Genomic DNA, 27,678 nt, shown 5'->3' with positions numbered 1-27,678 from the left:
CACAACATTGGCCCTGCTCCAGTTTAGGGCCTTAACCTGTGGATCACTCCTATCTTTTTCCAGAACTATTTTAAAACTAATAGTGTTCTGGTCACTGGACACAAAGTGCTCTCCGACTGTCACTTCATTCACTTGCCCTACTTCATTTCTTAAGAGTCTTATAGAAAGTGAGTCCAGCAATGAAAAATGAAAAATAAGGAGCTGGGAAATTAATTGAACAAGTATTTTGCCTCGGTCTTCACAATAGAGGATACAGTTAAAACTCAGAAACAGCTGGAAATCAGAAAACAGAAGTGTGGGATGAACTCTGAAAAAACACAATTACCAGGGAAGTGGTCCTCAGCAAACTGTTGGAGCTGTGGGCTGATGAGTCCTCGGGTCCTGCTGGGCTTCATTCTCGGGTCTTAACAGAGTGAGATAGTTGATGTGTTGTTTAATTTTCTAAAATTCCCCATTGGGAATTGGATAAATGGAATCAGTGGATGTGCTCTACTTAGATTTCCAGAAGACATTTGATGAGGTGAAACATTAAAGATTATTACAGCAAATAAAAATTCATGCTGTGGGGATAACATATTGGCGTGGATAGAAAATTGGCTGACAGCAAACAGTGGGCAGAAATGGATCATTTTCTGGTTTGAGAGAGAGAGAGAAACCTGGGCCAACCTTTCCAGAGTCTGCAGCCTCCCTGGGTTCATTTCCTTTCCCTTCAGTTGCTGCAAGTCCCCAATTTCCCCCAGAATGAGAAAAGAAATGGAAAGGGGGAGAAAAGAAAGTGTTTTACTCACAGATGTTGCACAAAGGAAGTTTCATTCTGTCTGAAGCTCAATCTTCATTCACACAAAGCCCGCGTTCTGATTGACTGGAGGACCAGAGTCCTTCCGGTCCTCCAACTCTTCCCATTGGTCAGCCCCTCAGCATCAAGGTCAGGGGGTGGGATCTCCGCCGCGCGGACCCGGGAGCCCCGCCCCCACCCATTGTTCCCTTCCCCCTGCACCTCCTCGAGCCAAGGTTTCCGGGCAACCGGCTGGCGGCTCCGGACAGAGCGAGAAGCCGCTCGGTGATCGCCCCCTCCCCCCGGCCCGGGACTGCGCATGTCCAAGGGAGAGGGGAAGCTGCGCATGTGCGGGGGTGCTCCCGCTGACCTGCATGCTGAAGGGTTCACCAATGAACTATTCCTTTCTTAACTTTCTGGAAGCCGATGATCTTCGAACATTCAAAAACCATTTAAACTGCCTTTTTACTCAGCACTTGCTAAAATACTGATTAAAAAACACAAAACTCACAGCTTGGACTCAAATACTACCCAGTGCAAGGAACTCGTCTACTTTGTCAGAAGACGAAGGAAATTTGGCATGTCAGCTACGACTCTCACCAACTTTTACAGATGCACCATATCACAGCTTGGTCTGGCTCCTGCTCTGCCCAGGACCACAAGGAACTACCAAAGGCCGTGAATGTAGCCCAATACATCACACAAACCAGCCTCCCATCCATTGACTCTGTCTACACTTCCCGCTGCCTCGGAAAAGCAGCCTGCATAATTAAGCACCCCACGCACCACGGACATTCTCTCTTCCACTTTCTTCCGTTGGGAAAAAGATACAAAAGTCTGAGGTCACGTACCAACAGAACAGATTTTTCCCTGCTGCTGTCAGTCTTTTGAATGGACTTCCCTTGCATTAAGTTGATCTTTCTCTACACCCAAGCTATGACTGTAACACTACATTCTGCACTCTCTCATTTCCTTTTCTATGAATGGTATGTTTTGTCTGTTTAGCGCACAAGAAACAAAACTTTTCACTGTATGTTAATACATGTGACAATAGTAAATCAAATCAAACCAAAAAGGCAAATTGATCAGGCTCCCTGCCGATAGGCTTTTGTTCCAATATTTCTGAGTCCCAGACTTGGGGACCTTTCTTTGTGCTTTGGTTGTTCCTGCAGGTCAACACTGGCAAATCTCCTTTACCTTTTTCTGCTCGGGGTCTCACTGGCTGAGATGTGCTTTCAGTCACATATTCACAGAACATGCACTGTTACACATTAATGATCTGGAAGATGGAATGAGGGCATAATTGCTAAATTTAATTTGATTTGATTTTGTTTCGATTTGATTTATTATTGTCACATGTATTAGCATACAGTGAAAAGTACTGTTTCTTGTGCGCCATACGCACAAAGCATACCGTACATAGAGAAAGAAATGAGAGAGTGCAGAATGTAGTGTTACAGTCATAGCTCGGGTATAGAGAAAGAGCAACTTAATGCAAGGTAAGTCCATTCAAAAGTCTGATGGCAGCAGGGAAGAAGCTGTTCTTGAGTCAGTTGGTATGTGACCTCAGGCTTTTGCATCATTTTCCCAATGGAAGAAGGTGGAAGAGAGAATATCTGGGGTGCGTGGGGTCCTGAATTATGCTGGCTGCTTTGCCGAGGCAGCGGGAAATGTAGACAGTCAAAGGATGGCAGCTTAGTTCACATGATAGATTGGGCTACACTACGACCTTTTGTAGTTCCTTGTGACCTTGGGCAGAGCAGGAGCCATATCAAGCTATGATACAACCAGAAAGAATGCTTTCTGTGGTGCATCTGTAAAAATTGGTGAGAGTCATAGCTGACATGCCAAATTTCCTCAGTCTTCTGAGAAAGTAGAGGCATTTGTGGGCTTTCTTAACTATAGTGTCAGCATTGGGGGACCAGGACAGGTTGTTCGTGATCTGGACACCTAAAAACTTGAAGGTCTTGACCCTTTCTAAATTTGCGGATGATACAAAGATATGTAGAGGGACTGGTAGTGTTGAGGAAGTCGGGAGGCTGCAGAATGACTTGGACAGGCTAGGCAAATGGGCAAAGAAGTGCTAGATGGAATATAATGTGGGGAAGTGTGAGGTTATGCACTTTGGTCGGAAGAATAAAGGCGTAGACTATTTTCCAAATGGTGAAAGGCTTCGGAAATCTCAAGCACAAAGGGACTTGGGAGTCCTGGTTCTGGACTCTCTTGAGGTTAACATGCAGGTTCAGTTGGCAGTTACGAAGGCAAATTCAATGCTAGCATTCATTTCTACAGGGCTAGAAAACAAGAGCAGGGGTGTACTGCTGAGGCGGTATCAGGCTCTGGTCAGACCCCATTTGGAATATTGTGAGCAGTTTTGGGCCCCATCCTAAGGAAGGATGTGCTGACCTTGGAGGGGGTCCAGAGGAGGTTCACAGGAATGATCCCAGGAATGAAGGGTTTGTCATATGAGGAGCAGTTGAGGAGTCTGGGTCTATAGTCGATGGAGTTCAGAAGGATATGGGGGGATCTAATTGAAACTTACAGAATACTGAGAGACCGAGATAGAATGGACGTGGAGAGGATGTTTCCACTAGTGGGACAGACTAGAACTCGAGGTCACAACCTCAGAGTGAAGGGACACTCCTTTAAAACTGAGATGAGGTGGAATTTCTTGAGAGGAGGGTGGCGAATGTGAAACTCATTGCCACAAAGGGCTGTGGAGGTCAGGTCATTGAGTGTCTTTAAGACAGAGATGGATAGGTTCTTGATCAATAAGGGGATCAAAGGTTATGGGGAGAAGGCAGGAGAATGGGGATGAGAATCATATCAGCCATGATTGAATGGCAAAGCAGACTCGATGGGCCAAATGGCCTAATTCTGCTCTGATATCTTATGGTCATATGGATCACTGTCTTTTAGTCACAAAGGCTGAGGGAGTCATGCCTCTCTCAGGGGGTGGCATTTCTCTCAGGAGCACAACACACAGGGGTCTATGTTCACTCAATGTCTGTTTGAGGCAGAGCGACTGCCCCCAATCAATGAGCTCCTTTGTCCATTCCTCAGTGCAGAACTCCTTCAGCCTGATCCTCCCACAGTACTCAGCCTGATACAGAGTTAGCTCTTCTAACCATCAGCCTTTGCTGCTGTCTTCATTTGCTTTATGGTTACGCATCAGGTTATACTCTCTTTAGATCAGTCAGGAATTAGGGTCACGAATGCGGCCATCTGCTCCATTAAGTCCATGCTCGTTCCCTGTGAATCAAACCATTGCCCCGTCAATCCCCGTACCCCTGTCGGTTTATTTCCCTCAATTGCCCATCCAATTTCCTTTTGGAAAGATTCCATCATCTCTGCTTCTCCCCTTTGCCGGAAGTGGGTTCCAGATATTTACCACTTTCATCAGATGCAAATGAATCTGAGAACAGAGAAGGAGGCCATTCCAGCCATTGTACCCATGATATCCCTTTGAACAAGCTCTTCCATTAATCCCATATTTCATTTCGAATCTGTCCAATTCCCTTTTGAAAGATCCAGTTTAATTTGCTTCCTGCACCATTTTCAGACAGTGAATTCCAAATCACAACAACTCGTTCTGTTTTGAAACAAATAATTTCACAACATATTGTGTTTGGATTTTCACAGGGGATTTGGAAATGGAGTGACAGTTGTCACTCAAAATTGAGACTCAGTCTTTATTAATGATCTCCATGAGCGGACTGAGTGTGATGTATCCAAGTTGGGGACTATTCCTAACAAGGAAATTGCATTTCTGCAGCTTCTTGCACGACCACAAGATCTTGGAAAGTGTTTTACGGTCAAGTTATTTTGAAGTGTGGTCACTGTTGTGATGTGGGAAACTGTAGGAGTGCCTCAGAAATGAAAATGATCACTTTCATCTGTATTAACAGTTAAATATAACTAGGTGAAGGAAGCCATGTTAAACTCTAACATGTGATGAGATCTTTATATCATAAAGCTAAAAGCCTCTAGACACTGCTGAGCAAGCAATTAAGGAATTCTTCAATCATTTTGATAAGTTAGAGGACATTATATTCTGCAAAAGTCTGGCTCAATAATGAGGCTGATGGTTCAACCTGATCAAGATTAGTAAGAAAGCTTTGTGTCTTTCACAAAGTATATTTTTGAACCATTGTATCTTGTATTAACCAAATATATTAATTAAAGATTACTCTAACAATTAGCTACCAGTCAGTAACAGATGGTTGAATAAGTAGTGAGCCATAATTGAGTTAAAGTTAATGAATCAATAATGAATCAGTAGTTAGAATGAAAGATTGAGTTTTATTTGCAGTCAAATGTAAAAGCTTAATTGCTGTGTATGTAAAGAATGTGCAGTGAAGATAAATGTACCGGCGAGAGAGACCTTCCAGCTCTGATTAGCCTCAACATTTGTACAGGGATTGTATAGAATCAGATAAAGGGATGGTGTGAAATTATTCTATTGTATTCCTGATAATGACAGAAAATGGGGCAAGTAATTGAGGATACAATTAATCTAGTGACAAAACTGCTTTCTTTCTTCACTACAACCATTACCTCTCCCTTTGCCTTTTGTTCCAGGACATTTTTGACATTTAATCTCGTCGCCCTCTAACCAATCCCTGACTTTCCCTTTTGTTCGACCTGACCCTCCCCCTTTCTCACCAGTATCAAACCCATCACATTTCTCCCTCTAGTTCTGAAGTAGAGTTACATTGGACGTGAAACATTAACTCAGTTTCCCTCCCCACAGATGCCTGCCAGACCTGTGTTTTTCCAGTTCTTTCTGTATTTATTTTAGATCTACTTGCAGTGGAGGAAAAACACTATTTACTATCCAGGATAAAATAAATGTCTTTCGTCAGATTTTGTGGATCATTTTGTTTATTTGTTTGTTTAGCTATGAGGAGAGGTTGGAGAAACTTGGTTTGTTCTCACTGGAACAACAGAGGTTGAGGAGCGACCTGATAGAAGTCTACAATATTATGAGGGGCATGGACAGAATGGATAGTCAAACGCTTTTTCCCAGGGTGGAAGAGTCACAGCTTTAAGGAGCGAGGGGCAAGGTTTAAAGGAGATGTATAAGGCAGATTTTGTACACAGAGGGTGGTGGGTGCCTGGAACTCGCTGCCGGGGGTGGTAGTGGAAGCGGATACAGTAGTGACTTTTAAGGGGCATCTAGACAAATACATGAATAGGATGGGAATAGGGGAATATGGTCCCTGGAAGGGTAGGGGGTTTTAGTTAAGTCAGGCAGCATGATCAGTGCAGGCTTGGAGGGCCTCTTCTTGTGATGTAATTTTCTGTGTTCTTATTTCATTGGAAATGTGCTCTCCCAGGCTCAAAGAGCATCAGCTCATTGGAAGCAGAGGGGTGAAACCAGCCAGTCCAACAGAAAGAGAACCCTTCAACCTTCCACTTCACCAACTGTCAGAATGAACGTGGTTCAGTCCTGGATGTGATTAACAGCAGAAACCAACTCGGTAATCATTTGTGAATCTGTTGGTGTTTCTGCAGGTTGGATAACCGAGTCAATCCCTTCCCACACACAGAGCAGGCGAACGGCCGCTCCCCAGTGTGAACTCGCTGGTGTATCCGCAGTGCAGATGACCATTTAAATCTCATTGTGCAGTGAGAGCAGCTGAACGGTCGCTCCTCAGTGTGAATGCGCTGGTGGGACACCAGATCCACTGAGCTTTTGAATCCGCTCCCACAGTCAGAACATTTAAAGGGTCTCTCATTGGTGTGAATGAGATTGTGTCTCAGCAGGATGGATAACTGAGTGAACCCGTTCCCACACACAGAGCAGGTGAACGGCCTCTCCCCAGTGTGAACTCGCTGGTGTTTCCGCAGGTGGAATGTCGTTCTAAACATCTTTGTGCAGTGAGAGCAGCTGAACGGTCTCTCCTCAGTGTGAATGCGCTGGTGAGACTTCAGTTCTCGAGAACTTTTAAATCCACTCCCACAGTCAGTACATTTAAAGGGTCTCTCATTGGTGTGAGTGACTTTGTGACTCAGCAGGTGGGAGGACCGAGTGAATCCCTTCCCACACTGAGAGCAGGTGAATGGCCTCTCCCCAGTGTGAACACGCTGGTGTCTCTGCAGGTGGGATGACTGAGTGAATCCCTTCCCACAATCAGAGCAGCTGAACGGTCTCTCTCCAGTGTGACTGCGTCGATGAGTTTCCAGCTCTGATGGGGCATTGTATCCCTTCCCACAGTCCCCACATTTCCACGGTTTCTCCATGGTTCGGGTGTCCTTGTGACTCTCCAGGTTAAACAATCAGTTAAATCTCACACAGAACACGGGTACAGTCTCTCCCCGCTGTGAATGCTGCGATGTATTTTCAGGCTGTGTAACTGGTTAAAGCTCTTTCCACACTCAGTGCACTGGAACACTCTCACTCGGGTGTGTGAGTCTCGGTGCTTTTCCAGTCACACTGATGTTGAGAATCTTCTGAAGCAGACAGAACAGAGAAACATTTCACCTTCTAGAATCAAAGGTCAGTGATATTCAGGTCCCGATAAATTGAATGCTGACGTGATGTTTGTTTTGAGTTTTTGTCTGTAAATCCTCACCTTCTGATATCCTGTAAAACGAGTTTGAAAAATTCACCATTGTCAGTACAGCATAGAAATTCAGAACAGACAATTCTAGTTTCTATAGAACATTCTTTCCTCTCTCATTCCCCAAAACTGTAAATCTCCATCCCACACACTCTCCCTCCATTCTCACTCTGCTGTATCTAATATTCACCCTCCCAATTCTCCTGAAGGTGCTGATTGAGGCTGATTGACAGATCCATGCTCACGGCTTCCTGTCCTGGACACAGAGAGTTGGAAATCTCCATGCAGGAGAATAACAGAAATATGGCTACTTTCCTCGACTAAGAATGTTTTAAATGGATTGTTTCAGTTAGTGAAGATACAGGGGGTTGTGATTGATGATAGTCTTGAACTTGCTGCCTGTGAGGGTGGTCATAGAGTTTGACAGCATGGAAAGAGGCTCTTCAGCCTATCGTGTTTGCGCCGACCATCAAACACCTTTCTATTCTAATCCCATTTTCCACTCTTGGTGCGTAACCTTGTATGCTATGGCATTTCAAGAGCTCATCTAAATACTTCTTAAATGTTTCAGGCAGTGAGTTCCAGATTCCCACCACCGTCTGAGTGAAAAGGATTTTCCTCACATCTTCAAGAAACCTCCTGCCCCTGAACTTAAATCCATGCCTTTGGTTATTGCCCCCTCTACTAAAGAGAAAAGTTCCTTCCTGTCCCCCTCCATCTGTGCCCCTCAGAATTTTATACACCTCAATAAGGTCCCTCTCACCCTTCTCTGCTCCAAGAAAAACAACGCCAGCCTATCCAGTTTCTCTTGATAGCTGAAACACTCCAGCCCAGGCAACACCCTGGGGAATTTCCTCTGCACCTTCTACAGTGCAATTACATCCTTCCTATAGTGTGGCAACCAGAACTGCACACAGTACTCCAGCTGTGGCCTCACCAGTGTTTTATACAGCTCCATCATAACCTCCCTGCCCTTATAGTCAATGCCTCGGTTAATAAAGGCAAGTATGCCACGTGCCTTCTGAACCACCTTATGTCGCTGTCCTACTGTCTTCAGAGATCTATGATCATACGCACCAAGGTCCCGCTGATCCTCTGTACCTCCGAGGATCTGACTATTCATTGTGCATTCCGAGATGCCGCTTTTAAAAACTGCTTCAATTGAAGCTAAAATGTAACCAAATGACTTCAACCAAGCACAGCAACACTGGATCTTAGCCAAAAGGCCGAGAAGCGATACCTCCTGCTCTTAATATACTGACAGAACACCTTTGGATTTGCTCACAGGTGTTGCTGAGAGGAGGAGGTTTGGTCTGAAGCTCATTGGCCAACCAACTTCCGCATTCAGACAATGGGGAGCTCTGATTGGCTGGAGGACCAGACTCCTTGCGGTCTTCCAACTCTTCCCATTGGTCAAAATCTCAGTATGTCTCAGCGGGTGGGCACCTCCCCCGCACATGCGCAGCTTCCCTCTCCCTTGAACATGCGCAGTCCGGGCCGGCGGGAGGAGATCACCGAGCGGCTTCTCGCTCTGGCCGGAGCTGTCAGCCGGTTGCCTGGAAACCTTGGCTGGAGGAGGGGGAGGGGAAAAATGGGTAGGAACGGCCGGGCCTGCGCATTGGAACCGCAGTGACGTCACCGGAGAGCAGCGAGATTCCTACTGGCTGATTCAGGCAGGGCTCTATCGTGACGTCACAATGCAGAAGTTGTCCAATGAGCTTCAGAGTGAAACTCCCTCCTCTGGGCAACATCTGGGAGGAAATCAATGTTTCCCCCTTTCCATTTCTTTTCTCATTCTGGGGGAAATTGGGGACTTGCAGCAACTGAAGGGAATGAAGTGAATTCAGTGTGTATATTCCTCACATTTTCAGTCCAGTCATATGGGCATATATCTGTCTGGCAGCCTGCATGGAGATTTTCAGCTCTCGGTGTCCAGGACAGGAAGCAGTGAGCATGGATCTGTCAATCAGCCTCAATCAGCACCTTCAGGAGAATTGGGAGGGTGAATATTAGATACAGCAGAGTGAGAATGGAGGGAGAGTGTGTGGGATGGAGATTTACAGCTTTTGGGGATTGAGAGAGAAAGAATGTTTCATAGAAACTGGAATTGTCTGTTCTGAATTTCGATCCTGTACTGACACTGATGACTTGTGTCAACTTGTTTTACAGGATATTGAAAGAGGAATCACAGGCTAAAATCTCGAACGTCACGTCTAGATCTGACAGAGACATATTCCTTGGGACCTGAATATCATCGGCCATTGAATCTGGAAGATTTGAAAAGATTTCAAACATCAATCTGACTGAAAAAGCACCAACACACTTCCACATTCAAGTGAGAGTGTTCCAGTGCACTGACTGAAGAGCTTTAACCAGTTACACAGCCTGAATAAATATCACACCATTCACAGCGGTGAGACACTGTACACGTGTTGTGTGTGTGGATGAGGCTTCAGCTGATTGTCCACCCAAGGCAGAGGCAAGGACACCTGCACCATGGAGAAACCATGGAAATGTGGGGACTGTGGGAAGAGATACAGAGCCCCATGTCGGCTGGATGCTCATCGGCGCACCACACTGGGGAGAGGCCATTCATTTGCTCTCAATGTGGGGAGGGATTCATTCGGTTCCCCCACCTGCAGTCACACAAGCGAATTCACACTGGCGAGAGACCGTTCACCTGCTCTCAGTGTGGAAAGGGATTCACTGTGTCATCCACTTTGCAGAGACACCAGCGAATTCACACTGGGGAGAGGCCGTTCACCTGCCCTCAGTGTGGGAAGGGATTCAACCAGTTATCCAATCTATGGACACACCAGCGAATTCACACTGGGGAGAGGCCATTCATCTGCTCTCAGTGTGGGAAGGGATTCACTCGGTCATCTGACCTGCAGACACACCAGCGAGTTCACACTGGGGAGAGGCCATTCACCTGCTCTCAGTGTGGAAAGGGATTCACTGTGTCATCCGCCTTGCAGAGACACCAGCGAGTTCACACTGGGGAGAGGCCATTCACCTGCTCTCAGTGTGGGAAGAGATTCACTCAGTCATCATGCCTGCTGAGACACCAGCGAGTTCACACTGGGGAGAGGCCATTCACCTGCTCTCAGTGTGGGAAGGAATTCACTCAGTGATCCCACCTGTTGAGACATCAGTGAGGTTACACTGGGGAGAAACCGTTCACCTGCTGAGTGTATAAAAAGGGTTCAGAATTTCATCACAGCTGCTGAGGCACCAACAAGTTCACAGGGGTTGGATTCTGCTGTTATTGTTTCTGCTCTCAATTACATCAGGACATTTTGTTCATTCTCACAGTTGGTCAATGGGGAGGGTCGGAGGGTTTCTTTCTGCTGGACTGACCGGTCTCATGACTTTGCCTCCAGTGGGCTGATGCTCTTTGAGTCTTGTTGCGAATACCTGGTTTCAAATTTCACACGGATCACAGAGTGACAGGGTGTGAGGAAGTTAAGAGTTACTATTTCTGTTTGAAACTTCCCAAATGCTCATCCAATTTCCTTTGTAATTGTTTATTGTCTCCACTTCCTCCACCCTCGTAGGCAGCGAGTTCCACGTCATTACCATTCACTGCATCAAAATATTCTTCCTCACATCCGCCCCTGCATCTCTGACCCAAACCTTAAACCTGTGTCCCCCTCATCCTTGTCTCATCAGCTAATGGGAACAGCTTTTCTTTGTCCACCTTATCTAAACCTGTCAGAATCTTGTCCACCTCTATCAAATCTCCCCTCAACCTCCTTTGCTCCAAGAGGACCAACCCCAGCCTGACATAGAACATAGAACATAGAACATAGAACAGTACAGCACAGAACAGGCCCTTCGGCCCACGATGTTGTGCCGACCTTCATCTGAAACCAAGATCAAGCTATCCCACTCCCTATCATCCTGGTGTGCTCCATGTGCCTATCCAATAACCGCTTAAATGTTCCTAAAGTGTCTGACTCCACTATCACTGCAGGCAGTCCATTCCACACCCCAACCACTCTCTGCGTAAAACACCTACCTCTGATATCCTTCCTATATCTCCCACCATGAACCCTATAGTTATGCCCCCTCGTAATAGCTCCATCCACCCGAGGAAATAGTCTTTGAACGTTCACTCGATCTATCCCCTTCATCATTTTATAAACCTCTATTAAGTCTCCCCTCAATCTCCTCCGCTCCAGAGAGAACAGCCCCAGCTCCCTCAACCTTTCCTCATAAGACCGACACTCCAAACCAGGCAGCATCCTGGTAAATCTCCTCTGCACTCTTTCCAGCGCTTCCACATCCTTCTTATAGTGAGGTGACCAGAACTGCACGCAATATTCCAAATGCGGTCTCACCAAGGTCCTGTACAGTTGCAGCATAACCCCACGGCTCTTAAACTCCAACCCCCTGTTAATAAAAGCTAACACACTATATGCCTTCTTCACAGCTCTATCCACTTGAGTGGCAACCTTTAGAGATCTGTGGATATGGACCCCAAGATCTCTCTGTTCCTCCACAGTCTTCAGAACCCTACCTTTGACCCTGCAAGCCACATTTAAATTAGTCCTACCAAAATGAATCACCTCACATTTATCAGGGTTGAACTCCATTTGCCATTTTTCAGCCCAGCTTTGCATCCTATCTATGTCTCTTTGCAGCCTACAACACCCCTCCACCTCATCCACTACTCCACCAATCTTGGTGTCATCAGCAAATTTACTGATCCACCCTTCAGCCCCCTCCTCCAAGTCATTAATAAAAATCACAAAGAGCAGAGGACCAAGCACCGATCCCTGCGGCACTCCGCTAGCAACCTGCCTCCAGTCCGAAAATTTTCCATCCACCACCACCCTCTGTCTTCGATCAGACAGCCAGTTACCTATCCAATCGGCCAACTTTCCCTCTATCCCACACCTCCTTACTTTCATCATAAGCCGACCATGGGGGACCTTATCAAACGCCTTACTAAAATCCATGTATATGACATCAACCGCCCTACCTTCATCAACACACTTAGTTACCTCCTCAAAAAATTCTATCAAATTTGTGAGGCACGATTTGCCCTTCACAAATCCGTGCTGACTATCCCGGATTAATCCGCATCTTTCCATCAATTTACCAACCACCGAAGTCAGACTAACCGGTCTATAATTACCAGGGTCATTTCTATTCCCTTTCTTAAACAGAGGAACAACATTTGCCACTCTCCAGTCCTCTGGCACCATCCCCGTGGACAGCGAGGACCCAAAGATCAAAGCCAAAGGCTCTGCAATCTCATCCCTCGCCTCCCAAAGAATCCTAGGATACATTTCATCAGGCCCAGGGGACTTATCGACCTTCAGTTTATTCAAAACTGCCAATACATCCTCCCTCCGAACATCTATTTCCTCCAGCCTATTAGCCTGTAACACCTTCTCTTCCTGAAAAACATGGCCCCTCTCCTTGGTGAACACTGAAGAAAAGTATTCATTCATCACCTCGCCTATCTCTACTGATTCCATACACAAGTTCCCACCACTGTCCTTGACCGGCCCTAACCTCACCCTGGTCATTCTTTTATTCCTCACATAAGAGTAAAAAGCCTTGGGGTTTTCCTTGATCCGACCCGCCAAGGACTTCTCATGTCCCCTCCTAGCTCTCCTCAGCCCCTTTTTCAGCTCATTCCTTGCTAACTTGTAACCCTCAGTCGAGCCATCTGAACCTTGTTTCCTCATCCCTACATAAGCTTCCCTCTTCCTTTTCACAAGACATTCCACCTCTTTTGTGAACGACGGTTCCCTCACTCGGCCATTTCCTCCCTGCCTGACAGGGACATACCTATCAAGGACACCCAGTATTTGTTCCTTGAAAAAGTTCCACTTTTCATCAGTGCCTTTCCCTGACAGTTTCTGTTCCCATCTTATGCCCCCTAATTCTTGCCTAATCGCATCATAATTACCTCTCCCCCAATTGTAAGCCTTGCCCTGCCGTCCGGCCCTATCCCTCTCCATTGCAATAACAAAAGACACCGAATTGTGGTCACTATCTCCAAAGTTCTCTCCCACAACCAAATCTAACACTTGGCCCGGTTCATTTCCCAGTACCAAATCCAATGTGGCCTCACCCCTTGTCGGCCTATCCACATATTGTGTCAGGAAACCCTCCTGCACACACTGCACAAAAAGTGCCCCATCCAAATTGCCCCATCGACAATAAAGAACAAACTAACAGAATATGTTAATACCTGAAATCAAATGGGAATGTTTAAATTCTGTTTTAAAGCTATTGTGAATATATTGTCCTGGACAATAAAGGAATTGGAATAACTCACCTTGGGAGTGGTTGAATGGAATATATCAATCTGGAATCCACCTTCAGTCCAGTGAAAGTCTGGAATGTGTAGCTGGAAATCTTTCCCTAATATCACTGTGGATGTACTTACACGATGTGGAGATGCTGGCGTTCGACTGGGGTAAACACAGTAAGAAGTCTCACAACATCAAGTTAAAGTCCAACAGGTTTATTTGGTAGCAAACGCCACTTGCTTTCGGAGCGCTGCTCCTTCGTCAGGTGAGTGGGAGTTTTGTTCACAAAACAGGATTTTTTATGATCAGAACTCCCACTCACCTGACGAAGGAACAGCGCTCCGAAAGCTAGTGGCGTTTGCTACCAAATAAACCTGTTGGACTTTAACCTGGTGTTGTGAGACTTCTTATGGTGTACTTACACCTCAGGCATTGCAGCAGTTCAAGAAGGCAGTGTTGGGGTTGACCATGTCTGAGGCAGCTACATACAGCCACATATTCTGTTATAATTGAAGGACTGCAGGTTGAATGTGAGGCATTATGGGACTGGACTATCTTGACCACATTCCTGTGACTGCTCAGTTTCTGCAATCACGGACCATTAAAGCTGCTTAGCAGGGCCCCAACAGAGGACCTGGTGAGAATATTTACTCAGAATGAGTTAGAATTGATCTTATTCCAGCACCGCTGGTGTTCAGCGGCTGAGATACCCGAATCTGTGAACAGGAGGTCTGGCCAATCAACAAACAGTGGTAGATAGTTGGTTAAGAAGTTAAAGATATTGGTCAACACCTCAGTATGAAGATCAGAGGGTGGGCTCTCCCCAGCACATGTGCAGCTTCCCCTCTCCCCCGCACATACGCAGTCCTGGTCCGGGGGGAGGGGGAGCTCACCAAGCGGCTTCTCGCTCTGTCCAGAGCCGTCAGCCGGTTGCCTGGAAACCTTGGCTCGATGTGGTGTAGGGGGAGGGGAACAATGGGTGGGGGCGGGGCTCCTGGGTCCGCGCACCCGGGCCTGCGATTGGAACCCGGAGACGTCACCGCGGAGCAGAGAGATTCCTATTGGCTGATTCAGGCAGGGCTCCATTGTGACATCACAATGTGGAAGTTGACCAATGAGCTTCAGAGTGAAACTTCCTCCTCTGGGCCACACCTGGGAGGAAATCAATGTTTCCCCCTTTCCATTTCTTTTCTCATTCTGGGGGAAATTGGGGACTTGCAGCAACTGAAGGGAAAGGAAGTGAATCCAGTCTGTATATTCCACACGTTTCTACTCCAGTAATGTAGACATTTATCTGTCTGGCAGCCTGCATGGAAATTTTCAGCTCTCTGCATCCAGGGCAGAAGCAGTGAGCATGGATCTGTCAATCACACATGAGGACGGCCTCAACCGGGATCTTGAGTTCATGACACACTACCTGTAACCCCCACAACTTGCCTAGGCTTGCAAAATCTCACTAACTGTCCTGGCTGGAGACAATACACATCTCTTTAACCTGTGCTTAACCCTCTCTCCACTCACATTGTCTGTACCTTTAAGACTTGATTACCTGTAAAGACTCGCATTGCAACCATTATCTTGTAAATTGAGTTTGTGTCTTTATATGCCCTGTTTGTGAACAGAACTCCCACTCCCCTGATGAAGGGGCAGCGCTCCGAAAGCTAGTGGCTTATGCTAACAAATTAACCTGTTGGATTTTAACCTGGTGTTGTGAGATTACTTACTGTGCTTACCCCAGTCCAACGCCGGCATCTCCACACTCTGAGTGGAAACAGAGAGAAGTAGGAGAGGCCGGAGGTGAGGAGAGAGATTTTATACATCTGCAACTCAACAGGAACTTTGACAAAATTTCCAAACCCTGTGAACACCATCAGCTCCAAGTTCCTCTCCAACTCACACACCATCCTGACTTGTCTGACATCCAGTACTGAAAGAACAGAAATTTATTTCATATAAATACTGGGAAGACTGAACCCATTGTGTTCAGTCCCCACTACAAACTCCACTCCCTCACCAACAACTTTATCTCTCCTCCTGGCAACTGTCTGAGGCTGAACCAGGCTGTTCACAACCAGGGTGAAATAGTTCATCCCAAGATGAGCTTCCAGCCAAACGTCCACATCATCATCAAGACCACCTTCATTCATAGAAGCATTAATAGTAATTAATTAATAATAATGAATAATAAAATACAGTGTAGAAGGAGGCCATTCAGCCCATCAAGCCTGCACCGACAACAATCCCATCCAGGCCCTATCCACATATTTCCCTGTTAACCCCCTGATAGCAAGTGGCAATTTATCATGGCCAATCCGTCTAACCGGCACATAGAACCATAGAACATTACAGCACAGAAACAGGCCTTTTGGCCCTTCTTGGCTGTGCCGAACCATTTTTCTGCCTCGTCCCACTGACCCGCACCTGGACCATATCCCTCCACACCCCTCTCATCCATGTACCTGTCCAAGTTTTTCTTAAATGTTAAAAGTGAGCCCGCATTCACCACTTCATCTGGCAGCTCATTCCACATTCCCACCACTCTCTGCGTGAAGAAGTCCCCCTAATATTCCCTTTAAACTTTTCCCCCTTCACCCTCAACCCATGTCCTCTAGTTTTTTTCTCCCCTAGCCTCAGTGGAAAAAGCCTGCTTGCATTCACTCTATCTATACCCATCATAATTTTATACACCTCTATCAAATCTCCCCTCATTCTTCTACGCTCCAGGGAATAAAGTCCTAACCTATTCAACCTTTCTCTGTAACTCAGTTTCTCAAGTCCCGGCAACATCCTTGTAAACCTTCTCTGCACTCTTTCAACCTTATTAATATCCTTCCTGTAATTGGTGACCAAAACTGCACACAATACTCTAAATTCAGCCTCACCAATGTCTTATACAACCTCATCATAACATTCCATCTCTTCTACTCAATACTTTAATTTATAAAGGCCAATGTACCAAAAGAATTCTTTACAACCCTATCTACCTGTGACGCCACTTTTAGGGAATTATATATCTGTATTCCCAGATCCCTCTGTTCTACTGCACTCTTCAGTGTCCTACCATTCACCCTGTACGTTCTACTTTGGTTTGTCCTTCCAAAGTGCAATACCTCACACTTGTCTGCATTAAACTCCATCTGCCATTTTTCAGCCCATTTTTCTAGCTGGTCCAAATCCCTCTGCAAGCTTTGAAAACCTTCCTCACTAAACACTACACCTCCAATCTTTGTATCAACAACAAATTTGCTGATCCAATTTACCACATTAATCATCCAGATCATTGACATAGATGACAAACAACAATGGATCCAGCATTGATCCATGTGGCACACCACTCATCACAGGCCTCCAATCAGAGAAGCAATCCTCCACTACCACTCTCTGGCTTCGTCCATTGAGCCAATGTCTCATCCAATTTACTACCTCTCCATGTATACCCAGCGACTGAACCATCCAAACTAACCTCCCATGTGGGACCTTGTCAAAGGCGTTACTGAAGTCCATGTAGACAACATCCACTGCCTTCTCTTCATCCACTTTCCTGGTAACCTCCTCGAAAAACTCGAATAGATTGGTAAAACATGATCGACCACGCACAAAGCTGGACTCTCCCTAATAGGTCACTGTCTATCCAACTATTTGTAGATCCTATCTCTTAGTACTCCTTCCAATAATTTATCTGCTACTGACATCAAAGTTACCGGCCTATAATTTCCCGCATTACTTTTTGAGCCTTTTTAAACAACGGAACAACATGAGCTATCCTCCAATCATCCGGCACCTCACCCGTGGATACCAACATTTTAAATATATCTGCCAGGGCCCTTTGGACTGTGGAAGGAAACCGGAACACCCGGAGGAAACCCACACAGACACGGGGAGAATGTAGAAACTCTGCACAGACAGCGACCCGAGGCTGGAATTGAACCCGGGTCCCTGGCGCTGTTAGGCAGCTGCACTAACCACTGTGCCACCGGGCCACATGTCAGTGCCATCGCCCGACTCCAGCCCAGTCTCAGCTCATCTGGAACCCTCACCCATTCCATTGTGACGTCACACTCTCACCCATTCCATTGTGACGTCACACTCTCACCCATTCCATTGTGACGTCAGGGCTTCACTCTCCGATCACAATTCCTGCCGGCCTCCCACATGCAGCCTCAATGGCGGCAGTCAGCCCGGGTCTAACACTACAAGCTGCCGCTCCATTGGGTACAAAGGGGGGGACCGGGAAGTTCATTTCCGGGGTTTGAGTTTGAACAACATGTTTACAAAGTCTCTCCACCCACCCGCCACATTTATAATTCCCCGCACGCCGCCCTCTACCTCGTATTGATCTCGCTTCCGAGTTAAAACCGCCCGTCCGTCGCCATTACCCGCACTGCGCATGCTTCAGGTCCCGCCCCTCATCCACTCCGATTGGTTGGAGGACCAGCCGCTCCCGTTCGGTCCTCCAGCCCCGCCCCCTCTTCCTATTGGTCCAGAGCTAACGTCAATCAATGCCCGGGCATTGTGACGTGGAGCATGCGCAGTGTCATTGCTGTCCTTGGCGCTTGTTTGTCCCGGAGAAGCGGAGTCAGCGTTAGGCGGTGGCTGGGAGGATTTGGAAACACTTTGTGGATCCGCAAACCCTTCAGAATCATTGTCAGCTCCCTGGTTTGCAGCTGCGGGGCTTCTCCCTCCCTCCCTCCCGGGAACAGGCCCAGGTTAACGGCCCCATCCTGGCTCAGCCACTGGAGGATGGTTCACATCAGAGGATGGGGGAGGGGGACAATAAATAAGAGGTTACACTTTGGCCTCAAATCAATGAGGACTCTGATCTCTGGGAAGGAAGGAAACCCTGGGAGGTGGGCGGGGAGGATTCACAAACACCCGCTGGAGGCCCCAACACCCCCAGTAAAAAGCTGCAGCTCCCGGGTTTGCAGCTTTTTCCCGGGAGGGAGTTGGGGAAGTTTTGTGGAGACCATTCCCGGTTGGTTCAGTTAGTGGTTCCTGGAGCTCAGAAACCCTGGGTTAGAATCCTGAACCCCACACTGGGTGGTTGTTTTATTAAATACTTTTTATTTATTAATGATCTGTTGAAGAAAATATTAATTTGTGTTGAAAAATCATTTTATAGCATTTGTGAAAATACCCATTAAAATAGCAATTCTCCCAATGTATTTCATAGAATCCCTACAGTGCTGAAGGAGGTTATTCGTCCATCGAGTCTGCACCAACAACAATCCCACCTCGGCCCTATTCCCATAACCCCACATATGTAACCTGCTAATCCCTCTAACCTACTCATCCCAGTTTAGAAATGTCTTGTTTCAGGGTTTGTGACAGAGACATGTCCTGAGTAGAGAGAACAGACCTATCCTGTGTTTGTTGCCCAGCGAGCTGCTGTGGAAGCTCTCTTCATAAGAGAGCAAGCTGTTTCTAATAATATTCAATACATTTCTTGACATTTTATGAAGATCCGATGGTGATTGCTTTCAAAACATGCCGTCAAATCAGAGATTGGTGTAAAACTGTTCCTGACTGTAAGTGACACTTCCAGTCTGAACATGTCTTTGGTCTGAAGTTTCCAAGTGTTTATGTGACATTCCTGAGTTTTCTGATGCAACAACAACTGGTATTTACCTGTTAACAGATTAAAGTAAGTAAAATATACCGATACCCTTCACAGAGACTCAGAAAGGTAGGGACAGGGATGATGGAGAAATTGTAATTCACTAAAGGTGTACACATGGGGTTTGTCAAAATTTCCTTTTTAACTAACGACAAATCCAATGTACTGTTTGGAAGCACATCCAGGGTTCGGATTAGGGTGAGGTATTAGGGTGAGGTGTTAGTTAGGGTGAGGTGTAAGCTTGGGTTCGGATTCAGGGTGGAGGTTGGGATCTTGGTTTTGTTGCTGAGAATGCACAGAGAAATTGGGATCTTGCTGTGTTTATGTGTGGAGTTCCGGGGGTGGTGGAACCAGGATGAAGAATTGGAAAAAGATGCCAGTACGGCCATGGTGGCACAGTGGTGAGCACTGCTGCCTCTCAGCTCCAGGGACCCGGGTTTGATTCCAACCTCGGGTAACTGTCTGTGTGGAGTTTGCACATTCTCTCCTGTCTGTGTGGGTTTCCTCTGGGTGCTCCAGTTTCCTCCCACACTCCAAAGATGTGTGGGATGGTTTGATTAGCCATGATGAATTTCCCTTTAATGTCGGGGGAATTAGGAGGGTAAATATGTGGGGTTACAGGAATCGGGCCTGGGTGGGATTGTGGTCGGTGCAGGCTCGATGGGCCGAATGGCCTCTTTCTGCACTGTAGATTCTATGATACAGTTTATATTGTCTGTTTCAGAGCCAGATTCATGTTTCATGTGTTTACATGTCATACAATTTCCTTGAATTCAATGTTGTTTTTCCTCAGTCCCAGATGTGGCAATCAAATTATGGATTCAACTATAAGTAAATGGGTGCACTGTGTGTGTGTGTGTGTGTGTGTGTGTGCGTGTCTTTGTATATGTCAGTTTATGTGTCGGTGTGTGTGTGTTGGTATGTTGGTGTGTGTTAGTGTCGGGTGTCTGTCTCTCTCTGTTTTGGTTTGAAGAACCCTTTGCTAACTGCTGCCTGTTGTTTCCTTGTGTTAGTTTAATCAGGCAGTGTCTGACAAATCGGCTTCATCTTCATCTGATGTGGCTTTAAGTTTAACAGAGGGATCGAGGCTTTTATAAATTCTTCCATTTCTCCCTTGGTGTGGGTCGAAACTCCCTACAAACAAACATGGGAACAGAAGACGGCCATTCAGCCCCTCGAGCTCATTCCGCCATTCAATGAGATCGTGGCTGTTCAGTGGCCTAACTCCATATACTTGCCTTTCACCCATATCCCTTAATACCTTTGCTTAACAAACAATGTATCTATCTCAAGATTTAAAGATAGCAACTGACCGAGCATCAACGGCCTTTTATGGAAGAGAGTTACAAACCTCTACCACCCTTTCTGTGTGGAAGTGCTTCCCAACATCCCTCCTGAACAGTATGGCCCTAATCTTTAGACTGCCTCCTGGCTCGAGAATCTCCAACCAGTGGAAATAATTTATCTTCATCTACCCTGTCTTTTCCTGTTTATACCTTGAAGACTTTGATCAGATCACCCCTTAACCTTCTAAATTCTCGAGAAAACAGGTCCAATTTGTATAATCTCGCCTCATAATTAAACCCCTGAAGCCCAGGTATCATTCCTGCAAACCTGCGCTGCACTCCCTCCAAGACCAACATATCCTCCCTGAGGTGTGGCGCACAGATCTGCTCACGTGCTCCAAATAGGGTCCAACCAGTGTTTTGTATAGCTGCAGAATAACTTCTGTCCTCCAGTTCTCTCAATATAAAGACCAGCTTTCCATTAGCCTTCTTGATTATTTTCTCAACCTGTTTGTGGCATTTTAAAGATGGGTGATCTGAACCCCCCAAGTCTCTTTGGATATCCACTGTATTGAACTTCATACCATCTGGAAAGTATTCTGATCTATCCACTACCAGGCTCCCACAGTCTAAGTGGATGGGTCTGTCTGGAGGTGTTTCTCCTGGTTCTGTCCATGTTGTTTGGGTGTTTGTGTATTTTTGAGAGCAGCTGGAATTCCCTGGTTTTGGCTGTTATCCTCCCAGATGTTCCATCTGTTTTTGGTTAATGTGACTGAGTTCTTCCAGCCTGTCTCCAATTCTCCTTCCTGTCTCTGGTATATGGGTCTAGGGGGCTTGGTGTAATGATCCACGTTAATTGTCTGTCTGCTTCCAACAAGTATTGTTGTCTGTCCAGAATGACGGTGTTGCTATCCTTGTCTCCTGGTTTTATGATCATATCCGTACTAGACCTCAGCTCTCTGATTGTCTGTCTTTCTCTCCAGGTAAGATTCTGTTTGTCTCTCGTGTTTCAGTGTTGTGGAGGGATTCAAACAAGGCATTCTGGGAAGGATGGACAGGGATTTTGGAGGTGACAGCACGTTCAGGGAGTTTGGAGGGGAAAGGGAGGCTGGAGATGGGGGAATAGATTGTAAGGATGGTGGGGTCAAGAGTTTGTTTTCTGAGAAGCAGAAGGACAGAGAATCAGTACCTGAAGAGTGAAAACTTAATATAGTCAAAGAACAAAGAACAATACAGCACAGGAACAGGCCCTTCGGCCCTCCAAGCCCGCGCCGCTCCCCGGTCCAGGATTGAATCCTGAATCCAGGATCCCCGCCCAATTTTCCAGCCTATCTACATACTAATATCCTATCCACCGAGCTGTCCCTCACAGCTACGATGCTTTGTTCATCACAACCTATTAACTCACCCCCACCCCGCCATTTCAGACCATGTGATCTCCAGGGAGAGGCGAAAACCCAGAGTGAAAACCCCAGGGCCAATATGCGGAAAAAAAATCTGGGAAATTCCTCTCCGACCCCCTGAGGCGATCGAAACAAGTCCAGGAGATCACACTGGCCCTGATCGGAAAATGCTTCCCAACCCTAGTCATTTCCACTTCCACGAACACCATATGAATTCCCTGCCCCCGAGACAGGTTCCCAACTATCCGCAGTCTCGCTCTGTACTGGCACCAAGTCAATGACCAAAGGGAAGTTGGAGATCAGTAGTTTAGTGGATGATTTAGTGCGAATAAGGTCGATGGAGCAAGAGGTGAGTCTCATGGATGAGATGAGCCCTGAGAGGACATGAGGGGAAATGACAGAGAAACTAGAGAAAGGGATGGGTTCAGGGCTCGGGAAAGGATGAAATTTACAGACAGTTTGGCCGGTGAGCTAGTGGAAGGGAGGGAAGCAGCAGAGGCAGCTGATCAGATTGTCTCCATCTTAGTGACAAAGAAGCTCCATGAGCTCCTCACACTTGTTGTTAGAGGTGAGGATGGAGGAGACAGGGGGGAGGGAGAGAAATTCAATAAGAACTGAATTATGTTCAGAGAAATTAAAAAGATTCAACACAGTCTGTGTTTGTAACACAAAGCTGATTTAATTGACTTTTTAACCGGAATATTAGCCTCGACAAGTGGCTGGCGTTTATTATCAGCATAAACAGAACATTATGAAGATGGTTCAGTCCTGAATGTGAGTAACAGCAAAATTTAATCACTGTAGTTACTTGTGAACTCTCTGGTGTCTGAGCAGGTGGGATGTAGTCGTACATCCCTTCCCACACTCAGAGCAGGTGAACGGTCTCTCCCCAGTGTGAATTTGCTGGTGTACAGAGAGTTGAGATGATCGCACAAACCCAGTCCCACAGTGTGAACACGTTGATGGCGCATCAGCTCCCCAGAACTTTTATAGCACTTCCCACAGTCTGGACACCTGAAAGGTCTCTCCTCAGTGTGAACTTGCTGGTGACTCAGCAGGTGGGCTGAAATAGTGAATCCCTTCCCACACTCGGAGCAGGTGAATGGTCTCTCGCTGGAGTGAACTCGCTGGTGTGTGAACAGAGAGGATGACTGAGTGAATCCCTTCCCACATGTGGGGCAGGTGAATGGCCTCTCCCCAGTGTGACTGCGCCAATGCATTTCCAGCTTGGACGGGGAAATGAATCCCTTCCCACAGTCCCCACATTTCCACAGTTTCTCCTCAGTGTGACTGCGATTGTGTCTCCACAGGTCAGATGATTGTCTGAAGCCGTGTCCACACACACAACACGTGTACGGATTCTCCCCACTGTGAAATGTGCTTTTTCCTTCCATGTTCCACATCTGATGATATCAAAGTTACGATAAATTGAGCGACTCCATCAGCTTCCCAGCGGCAAACTCTCCCCTTCTAACACCCTGTAAAACTGATTTAAAACAGGAGACACGGAGTGAGAGAGAGAGAGCCCACAGAAACACACAGGCAGGTTGTCAAACTCTCCCCTTCTAACACCCTGTAAAACTGATTTAAAACAGGAGACACGGAGTGAGAGAGAGAGAGCCCACAGAAACACACAGGCAGCTTGTCAAACTCTCCCCTTCTAACACCCTGTAAAACTGATTTAAAACAGGAGAGACGGAGTGAGAGAGAGAGAGCCCACAGAAACACACAGGCAGCTTGTCAAACTCTCCCCTTCTAACACCCTGTAAAACTGATTTAAAACAGGAGACATGGAGTGAGAGAGAGAGAGAGCCCACAGAAACACACAGGCAGCTTGTCAAACTCTCCCCTTCTAACACCCTGTAAAACTGATTTAAAACAGGAGACACGGAGTGAGAGAGAGAGAGCCCACAGAAACACACAGGCAGCTTGTCAAACTCTCCCCTTCTAACCCCCTGTAAAACTGATTTAAAACAGGAGACACGGAGTGAGTGAGAGAGAGCCCACAGAAACACACAGGCAGCTTGTCAAACTCTCCCCTTCTAACCCCCTGTAAAACTGATTTAAAACAGGAGAGACGGAGTGAGAGAGAGAGAGCCCACAGAAACACACAGGCAGCTTGTCAAACTGATCTGAATGAATCTGGGAATTTGTGGGGTCGGCGCTGAGAAACATTGACCATGAAAACTGCCGGATTGTCACAAAAACACAACTGGCCTCTCTGGGAGGAGAGAGAAAGAGGTGAAGGAGAGGGATTTTGTATTTCTACAAGACATATTAAGAGAGTAATTAGCAAAGCAAATTTGATCCCGAGCTTCATAAAGTGTGATATTGATATATAAACAGGGAAGTTATTCTGAATATTTATAAAGCTCTGGTCACCGCTCTTCAGGAAGGATATAAAGATCCTTGAGAAGGTGCAGAGGAGATTTACCAGAATGGTTCCAGTAAAGGAAGTTGAGGGGAGATTTGATTCAGGTACACAAGATTCTGACAGGTTTCGATCAGGTGGATAAAGAAAATCTGATTCCATTTGCTGATCGTACAAGGACCAGGGGGACAGATTTAAGGTTTTGGGTAAAACCTTGATTGAACCATATAAGATCCTGAGGGGACTTGACAGGGTGGAAGTGGAAAGGACATTTCCTCTTGTGGGAGAATTTTAAACTCGGCACCACAAAGTAAGGGGTCACCCGTCTAAATTAGAGATGAGGATTTTTTTCTCAAAGGATTGAGAGACTTTGGAACATTCTTCCTGCAAAGGTGGTTGAGGCAGAGTCCTTGAATATCTTACAGCAGAGCTGGATAGATTCTTGATAAGCAAGGAGGTGGAAGGTTATCGGGAGTAGGCAGGAACGTGAAGTTGAGATTAAAATGAGATCAGCCACAATCTTACTGAATGGGAGAGCGGGGCCGAGTGGCCGACTGCTGCTCCTAATTTGTATGTAAACAGTTGCTTCTGTCGTGTTATCATGTTCGCTTCACACACGAAAGGTACCTGGTTCGAAATCGGGCCGAAACACTGTTGGATCTTTCTCATTAAACGTGAGCAAAGTCTACATGATTGCTCAACATTTTACGAATCTCAATGTTACATCAACTCAAATGCTTCTTTACAGTAAATGGCAGAACCCTGAAGAGTATTGATAGGCAGAGAGATCTGGGTGTACAGGTACACAGGTCACTGAAAGTGGCAATGCAGGTGGAGAAGGTAGTCAAGAAGGCATACGGCATGCTTGTCTTCATTGGCTGGGGCATTGAGTTTAAAAATTGGCAAGTAATATTGCAGCTATGTAGAACCTTAGTTAGGCCACACTTGGAATATAGTGTTCAATTCTCATCACCACACTACCAGAAGGATGTGGAGGCTTTGGAGAGGGTACAGAAAAGATTTACCAGGATGTTGCCTGGTATGGAGGGCATTAGCTATAAGGAGGGGTTGGAGAAACTTGGCTTATTCTCACTGGAACGACGGAGACCTGATACAAGTCAACAAGATTATGAGGGGCATGGATACAGTGGATAATCAGAAGCTTTTTCCCAGGGTGGAAGAGTCAATTATTAGGGGCACAGGTTTAAGGTGCGACGGGCAAGTTTTAAAGGAGATGTACGAGGCAAGTTTTTTTACACAGAGGGTGGTGGGTGCCTGGAACTCTCTGCTGGGTGAGGTAGTGGAAGCAGATACGATAGTGACTTTTAAGGGGCGTCTTGACAAATACATGAATAGGATGGGAATAGAGGGATATGGTCCTTGGAAGGGTAGGGGGTTTTAATTCAGTCAGGCAGCAAGGTGGTGCAGGCTTGGAGGGCCAAAGGGCCTGTTCCTGTGCTGTAATTTTCTTTGTTCTTTGTTTTGTTCTTTAGTACAGGAGATGTGAGGAAGAGTGTTTTTAGACAGTGAGTGCTAATGACCCAAAACTTGCTGCCCATGATTGGGATGGAAATGGACATGATGAATAATTTCAAAAAGAAATTAGATAGACATTGGAGGAAAAGAAATCTGCAAAGATATGAGGATAGAATGGGACTGGATTGCCCTAGACAGATGGCATGGACTCAATGGGCCAAATGGCCTCCTCTGTGCTAAAACAACTTCCTGTAATCTCACATTGTAATTTTACCTGTGGAGTTCAAATATCACTCAGGAAAATCTGTGCCACACTCCCTCCAAGGCCATTCTGTCCTTGCTAAGGTATGTTGCTCAGAACCAAGCACAGTTCTTCAGGATTTGTGAATCTCAGGGCTTTTCCAGTCACACTGAGACCTGAAATCTTCTCTCTCAGACAGAATCGACAAACCTGTTACCTTCCACATTCAGAAGCTGCTGATATCCAGGTCCTGATTTTTTCAAGTGACTCCATCAGATCACGATGTGATGTTTGATTTGTGTTTCGCGTCTGTCAATTCTCCATTTCCAGCACCCTGTAAATTTACAGAAACCATCACTGTCTGTCCAGAATAGAAATTCACAAGATTCTCTACTCCATAATCGCCAACTGTGATTAAATGTATTCCTGGAGGTTTTATCACATCTTTTATGTTGCCCCATCCTCCAACCTCCATTCCACACTGCCTTCCTAGGCCAATTGGAAAGCAAAAAGACTCATCACGTTACAGGACGATTGATGGTCAACCAAACAACTTTTATCTATTGTCAATATTTTAATATCCAGTGAAGAGAAATATTCCAAAAAAATTACAAAAAAGTATATTTTTTAATGTCCAGACAATTTTCCAGAGATGCAGGTTTGAATCCCACAGTCCAAAGATGTGTCGGTTAGGTGGACTAGCCATGCTAAATGTACAGGGTTACAGGGATAGGGCTGGATGGTGGGCCAAATGGCTTCCTTCTGCACTGCGGGGATTCTATGATCCTATGGTATGGTGAATTTTGAATATAATTAAAATCTGGAACTAAAAGCCTGCTGATGACCATGAAACCATTGTTCGTTGTTGTAAAAACCCATCTAGTTCACTAATGTCTTTGAGGGAAGGAAATCTGCTCTCCTTACCTGGTCTGGCTTATATGTGACTCCAGATCTACAGCAATGTGGTTGACTCTTAAAATGTCCTCTGAAACTTAGTTCAAGGACAAATAGGAATGGGTGATGAATGCTGGTCCAGCCAGGGACACCCACAGTGTGAATGAATTAGGAAAAATATCTGCCATCCTTCCCCGGTCTGGTCTAACTATATATCAAGAGCAATGTGGTTGACTCTTAAAATGCCCTGAGATGGCCAAGCAAACCACTCAGTTCAAGGACAATTAGGGATAGACAATAAATGCTGGCCTAGTCAGCAATTCCCACATTCCCTGGACAAATAAAAAATTCCTGGAGACTCCAGTCCAATCCGGGAGAGTTGGTAACTGGTCCAGGCTCATAGCGCATGCGCCCTGCTGCACATTGTTCCTGTCAAGATGGCGGCCGGTAACCCGGGCCTGGAGCCGCTCAGCTCCGACTCTGTTCTGTACCGATTGAAGCGATACCGGGAACATGTTATCTGAATTGGGGCATCCACTAGGTATTTATGAAGCCTCCCAGCCCACTCCGCTGCTTCTATCCCTCCCCGGTCACCCAGCGGCTCCATTACTGAACCTCACTCCATTGTTTCTTTCCGACTCCTCGCAGCTCCAGTCACAGCCCGGCCTGCGCATGCTCCAGTCACAGCCAGGTACTGCGCTTGCGCAATAATTGCAGTAATGTGGATAGGACACAGTCTCACCCGCAGAGAATGTTGGGTAATCACCTCACCATTCAAAC

General features: G+C 46.3%; 2 protein-coding genes across 12 annotated transcripts in view; one reads left to right on the top strand and one right to left on the bottom strand.

The window, feature by feature from the left end:
* The window catches only part of LOC144484832 (uncharacterized), a 102,259-nt gene that overhangs the window by 69,139 nt on the left and 5,442 nt on the right, over positions 1-27,678 (top strand). The window contains exons 9-10 of the mRNA XM_078203193.1: positions 285-293; positions 10,013-10,432. Coding sequence (XP_078059319.1) covers positions 285-293; positions 10,013-10,432 — 429 coding nt within the window. The remainder of the gene's footprint in view (positions 1-284; positions 294-10,012; positions 10,433-27,678) is intronic.
* LOC144484843 (uncharacterized) lies at positions 5,060-27,572 on the bottom strand. 11 transcript variants are annotated; one of them, XM_078203212.1, is made up of 3 exons: positions 27,519-27,572; positions 26,222-26,338; positions 5,060-7,364 (listed from the first exon to the last, which is right to left on the bottom strand). In XM_078203212.1, exon 3 carries the CDS (start codon positions 7,019-7,021, stop codon positions 6,263-6,265), a length of 759 nt encoding a protein of 252 aa, XP_078059338.1. In that variant the 5' UTR covers positions 7,022-7,364; positions 26,222-26,338; positions 27,519-27,572; the 3' UTR covers positions 5,060-6,262. The 11 variants fall into 11 exon arrangements, 10 of the variants coding, with proteins under 10 accessions (XP_078059338.1, XP_078059339.1, XP_078059335.1 ...); XM_078203213.1 differs by having other exon boundaries at positions 26,215-26,338; positions 27,519-27,570; XM_078203209.1 differs by having other exon boundaries at positions 26,038-26,338; positions 27,519-27,566.

The sequence above is a fragment of the Mustelus asterias genome, unplaced genomic scaffold (assembly GCF_964213995.1).
Source record: "Mustelus asterias unplaced genomic scaffold, sMusAst1.hap1.1 HAP1_SCAFFOLD_129, whole genome shotgun sequence".
In the NCBI taxonomy this organism is placed as follows: domain Eukaryota; kingdom Metazoa; phylum Chordata; class Chondrichthyes; order Carcharhiniformes; family Triakidae; genus Mustelus; species Mustelus asterias.
This window is presented reverse-complemented; position numbering and strand designations above follow the sequence as displayed.

What these genes read in the sequence shown, in the direction of transcription:
- LOC144484843 (XM_078203212.1), bottom strand. Translation starts at nt 7,021, where the DNA reads ATGGAGAAACCGTGGAAATGTGGGGACTGTGGGAAGGGATACAATGCC.